The 6,061-nt window shown below is 39.1% G+C and overlaps 1 protein-coding gene across 1 annotated transcript; it reads right to left on the bottom strand.

Moving 5' to 3' along the window:
• Positions 1–97: 97 nt before the first annotated feature.
• On the bottom strand, positions 98–5,879 carry pacc1 (proton activated chloride channel 1). Its single transcript, XM_070842311.1, has 8 exons — positions 5,708–5,879; positions 4,095–4,206; positions 3,220–3,429; positions 2,394–2,548; positions 1,869–2,011; positions 1,446–1,587; positions 1,245–1,352; positions 98–1,156 (listed from the first exon to the last, which is right to left on the bottom strand). The coding sequence occupies exons 1-8, from the start codon at positions 5,774–5,776 to the stop codon at positions 995–997; spliced, it is 1,101 nt and encodes a 366-aa protein (XP_070698412.1). The 5' UTR covers positions 5,777–5,879; the 3' UTR covers positions 98–994.
• Positions 5,880–6,061: the final 182 nt, after the last annotated feature.

Below are 6,061 nucleotides of genomic sequence, written 5' to 3'. Positions count from 1 at the left end.
CAAGAACATCGCTGTGCAGGAAAACAGCACACCGCCTTCAGTGTTTGCGAGAAGTTTTGTGCAGTTTTTTTAATTGTCACACATGCAACACAAGACACTTTTATATTAAATAAAGTCCACATTAATTATCTATTTATTTCTTACCAAATGTTGCAGCTTCAGGTGATATCTGGTCCAATAAATCACCCACTCAGATTAAAATTAAGCCATAAAAATATATTTTTATTCTCCAGAATTCCTCAAAACACAGACTGTGAGATGTGATATTGAGCAACAACGTTATTAAGACATCAATTCAAGTAAATCTTGACAACAATGTTTACATTATGTTAAAATCATATAAAAATAGAACTAAGACAATGCTTGGCCAGGACAGATTCAGCCAAAACGCTACATCACTCTGATGGAGCAAAAGTAGTTGACATTAATCCCTTTAGAGTTAATCAGTGTCATCATGATGCTTTGTGACATGACTGCGATATTCTCTTGAAAAACAGCTGGACACAAACATAAAATACTCTACAATATTCCCTTTAGAATAAAGATCATACACCTGAGCAACATCCAGCAACATTTTTAACCAAGATAACATTTTCTCTTGTTTCCACCTGAAACAGCCATTCCTTTAAACATCCTTTAAAAATCAAACATTTTTTCAGTGTTCAGCAGCATTTTCTTTTACATGTGAACAAAAATGGCAATTCCAGAAATGACATAGCTTTTTCTTTTGAAATGCAACTAAAATTTCACAGAATTCTTGTCAAACTGACCATTTTTAGGAAATTATTTATCAATCAGTAATATCAGTAACAACATATCACTGTTAGGTTATGGATTAATATTCTTTAGTGTTGATAATCCTTCCCAAACATTACAAAATAGCGCAAGTAGTGACCTTAAAAAACACGGTGGTGTAAAAATAATACTCAATCAATCAGTTGGATTATTTGGATCTTTATCGGATTGTGCCACCAGTGTTTTTCTGTGAACCTTTTCAGGTTACTTGATTCAGTTCCCGTGCTTTGTTCCTCAGATGCCTCTTACGCATCCTGATGATCCACTGAATGGTGAGTTTGGCAAAATTAGCAGCCTTGAAAAGAGCCATGAAGACGCCACAGAGAATGGCTACAGAGCTCCAGGGATTCGCTGTCACTACCTGTTTGGAGGTAAAAGAAGCAGAGTTACAGACTGAAATGTTGGACAAATCAATTCCAATGGGGTCAGAATGTGTGGGGGGAACTTACCAGCCTGATTTCTTGCATGAAAGGATCCCGCCATTCAAAGACAGCAAAGAAGAGCTGATTGCTTTTCTCTGTTTCTGGCCTTTTGTCATTGAATTTCACCACAGCTGACTGGAAGATCCAACATAAATGATGAAATATAAGCTTTTAAAACCTATTTCTATCATGTATGTAAGTATGTGTACACTGGCTGGACACAAATACCTCTTGCCGAAACTCGACAGCCTCATTGCTTTTCCCCGACGTGCTCACTAAAGACATCTTGACCCATGTTCTGAATCCTCCAGAGAAGGTCCACATGGAGTAATTCCTCTCACAGTCTCTCATGAACTCTGTTTTATTTGCACTAGAAAGTCAGATAACAAGTCGAAAAGCAAACACACAATCAAACTGGGGGTTGAACAGCTTTTCCAAATTGTTCAGTAAGGCAATTTCAGATAAGTTGTCAGCCCCATAACGGTTTACTTAATTGAAGTGAAAATGCCTAAATAAATTCCTGTTGAAACTATCAGCCATTATCTGGACTGTCTGTGTTGTGAGCCTCTTCTTCACCAAGCAAAGCGTGAGCCCCTTCAGCTATCACACCAGTCAGACATCACAGGATCAGTACCTGTCCTGTGCAGTTACCTGTCAATGAAGTCACTAAACTTTGCAAAAAGCATGTAAGTGATGGCGCTGAAGTCCTCTTCTGTTTCATTATGACTGAACTGCATGAAGATCAGCTCTTTGTTTCTGACATCAGACGGGCCGCGGACCACAAGAGCTCTTTTCTGCAATGACAAATTGAGAGTTAATACTTTGAGAAACCTCAGAGTTACCGCTGCATCAATGAGTACAGAATCCTCCAGCCCCCCTGACATTAGGCGAGGGGTACACCCTGGACCGATCGCCAGACAATTACGGGCAATTTAGACACCAATTAACGGAGCACCTGGAGAAAACCCACACAAACATGGGGAGAACAGTGCTAACCACCGCACCACTAACCCTAACCCTATGCTGCTCGTGTTTATCTTAAAGTGTTCTAATTTTCAGCCTTTAATGTAAAGCACTTTGAGTTTACCTGTAATGAAAAGTGCTCTATAAATAAAACTGCCAAGTGCATCATTGAGACCTGCAATTCATCACCAGCTGAATGTTTTCATGGCTCACCTCTGTTTGATTGGTAAATGGGCCAAAGTAAGTCACTTCTTCATACACACAGTCTCCTTCTTGAGGCTTTCCCGGGTCCACTAAAGGTGGGATGTAGTCATGATTGTGATGTCTGCAGCTCAGCAGCTTAGCTTTGCCGGGGTACAGAGCGATACCTGTGCAAAGAAAAGAAAAGAAAAGCACAATTAATGATGAATCATTATGTATTGAGGCGTTTTAAGTCAAAAGAGTGTACAACATTAGGCTCACACTATTTAATTACAGTATGCTGCTAATTTAATCTTAATCAAGCTGACTAAAAAGGGTTTAAGACAGGACAGATATAATACATTTTTATATTCTGCATATACTGATTACTTACAGAAGTGGCAGTGGCTGGAAGAATTAGTACATTAACTACAGTAATGCACTTAAGCATAGTTTTCTCCTTTTCCACGAGTTCATCCATCTAATCCACAACATTTGAGAGGAAAATCATGTACTTTTTACTCTATAATATATAATAATCTATAATTACTTCTTAAATGCATAATAAGTTGATAATATCACAAAATACTTAAAGTTCAACACATATTAATATTACGGCTTCACCGTAACCAGCTGCAGCAATGAAACTGCTGCTTACTTGTCAATGTATCACAATTAATCCAATAATATATCACAATCTCTGGGAGAGGCCATTCTGCCTACATCTGATACTTAAGTTGATTTTCATGCTCATATTTCGGACTTTTACTTGTGTTATTTCTACCTTTAAAGATGTTTCCACCACTGCTTAGCAGCGCATGATCCCAAATGATCCGCCATGTGAGTTATTAATGCAAACCTGGGGGTAAAAACGTGTCAACCTCCTTGTAGGTGACAGACATAACAGGCTGGTTGAGTTTCTCCAGGAAGTCAGTGATGGTCTGGTAGGCCAGGAACACCGCCACCGCCGTCAGCAGCAGGTAGATGAAGATGAGCACCACCGTGAAGACGTTCTTCACACAGGCTTTGCTGAATCTCATCGGTGGACTGCCTCCCCTGAGGTCATCCTCTGTTACGAAAGAGGGAAAATGTTCAGGGAGCTCAACGTCACACTAAAGGCTCAAGAGATTTAGATGCAAATAACAGTTATTTTCATTACTGATTAATGTTAAGAAGAGTTTTCAGGGCTGAGATGAGAAGACGGACACACAAACTAAGGGTTGAGCTTCACAGTTTGGCTTTTAGTTTTAGTGACGTGACATGACATAGTCTGACTGTAGTAAAGAAGGTTCCACACATATAAACCCAAAATGTCATTCATCATTCACTCCATGAACGAGCCTCCACGCAAACCAAACTCTCCTCGCAATCAATCGACATTTCAGCTCTAAAGACACGACTTTAATTGCTGTATTGAGGCCCAAATTACTTAATTAAGTAAGGGATCATGTACATCGAGGTAACCCTGACAAGGTGATGCAGGGTCCGTCTCGCTGTGACCGCTGTTCACTGTACATCATCCCACTTATCACACAGCTTCGTACTAAAAACTACCATTGATTTGAAAATGATTTTCCTGCTTCTGCTATCAGACCAGCATCCACAGCAACAGTTTGTTATACAGATAAAACAGAGCTTAGAATGTCGTCATTGAATAATCGAGTATTCAACAAAGCTGTGTAATAAAAACTTAATAACTTCCATCCATCGCCGTCCAACGCCGCTGGGCATCACCTTGTGAGATGCTGCTGTTCGGCGCGTTGCCCTTCAGGTCTTCAGTGGCATCGTCGAAAAAGTCTGGGGACTGTGCGTCACCTTCGTCGTCATCATCATCATCATCATTGAACTGTGAAGTTTAGAAAAGGACATTAAAGTGGAGTGTAGTAACACCAAGGAGAGACAGTCTGAGTTTAGTCCATCATAGGAACGCATTAGTGGAGAAAATACACAAAACCTTTAACAGTAAAGGAAGTTAAACAATCTGTCACCATGTTATTAAAGGTTTAAATACAGAAAAATGTGAAAAGATAAAATATGTTAACGAGCATTCAGTGACTGAAATATACATATTTATTATGACAGTGAACAGACGTCAGCGATCAAATGAATGCACCATATTTGGCTGTGATATTATAGAAATACATTATTATCATATTAAGTATTAACCACATTAAGTACATTTCCTCAGTGTGGGATAAATAAAGTGTCTCTTATCTTATCTTGTGAAAATAGAGCAAGAATAACAATATAAAGAAATTAACTACAAACTTATACAACAAACTCTATGAACTAATTCTCATAACAACACAATTTATGTATCTGACGACACGTCCTTGTTAAATAAAGGATGCATTAAAGTTTTAGGCAACAGTCTGAATTCTTCAAATCATAAAAGTCCGATTCTGACAAGTCATAGAATAACTAAAGGGTAATTATAACAACTAAAACAACCAATGATACATGAGGATTGACCGTTTGTACTGTCATTTCATTAATACTAATACATTATGTTCCTTTAATGTCCTCTGAAATGTGTCGTGCTTCACAAGTGGAACAAAGTTTCACATGCATATTAAACTTGACAAATATCACACAAATAAAATGTCACTGCATATTAACAGCACAAAAAGCTTCTAACGTAACTGGTGGTGGAAAGTTATTTCAAGAAAGTACATTTATTCAAGTGCTGCGCAAAAATGTACCTGAATATTTCCAGTTTATGCTACTTTGCACTACATTTCAGAGGGAAAAACTGTATTTTTTTAATACTCCACAACATCTATTTAGTAGCTGCAGTGACTTCAGATTAGTAACATAAACAATAATCAAGTAATAAATTGTAATGTACTGTTATAGATCAGCTCCACCTTTACAGGCTGACACATTCAAATGATGCACACACTAATGCAAAGTGAGTACTTTTACTTTTTGGTACTTTAAACGTGTATTTTGAGGCTAATACATCAGTACTTTTACTTCTTTTTTATCACTACTTATCTGAGTACGTCTTCCACCACTGACACTGATGACAAAACTCCTACAGAGGGTATTTTAAAGGTACTTTTAGGGATGAAATCATGTTTGGCTTTAAACCCACAGGGTGCAGCTTTAACTCAGTGAGCCCAGAGGAATCATGAAGTCAGCTGTACAGTCACATGATGATCAGTGACCCAGACACTGTGGATTTTCTCATCTCAAGAGGAAGTTACATGCTACTGAACTGCTGCCTTCGGATTATTATAGAGACAAACACCAGGGATAAACACACACACACACACACACACACACACACACACACACACACACACAGAGAGACACACAGAGGAAGTTGTGTAAAGTTATCCTACCTCTTGGTACGGCCGGGAGTTTTCCTTCCTGTACATTCCTCTGCACTTCTTCAAGTCACTGCTCTTCATAGGGAACTATTTGGGCTATTTGTGCGAAGTCTGAACGCCACTTTGAATAAATAGCAGGTGCATGTTTAAGGACCTACAGGTAAGCTCTCCTGGCCCGTGTTTACTCCCCTGTTTTCCGCTCCGGAGAGAGACACACACACACTAACCGCACAAACACGGCGACAATGGCCCATCCCCTGATAATAAGCCACCTACAGCCTGCCCTCCAATAGGAAACCTCGTGTCCTTGTTTCCTTCCTCCTTTCCTTAGGTTGATACCTCGTGCTGCCTTCATGTGCTACTCGT

The sequence above is a fragment of the Pempheris klunzingeri genome, chromosome 13 (assembly GCF_042242105.1).
Source record: "Pempheris klunzingeri isolate RE-2024b chromosome 13, fPemKlu1.hap1, whole genome shotgun sequence".
In the NCBI taxonomy this organism is placed as follows: domain Eukaryota; kingdom Metazoa; phylum Chordata; class Actinopteri; order Acropomatiformes; family Pempheridae; genus Pempheris; species Pempheris klunzingeri.
Note: the sequence above shows the minus strand (reverse complement) of the source record. Positions and strands in the feature narration are given on the sequence as shown.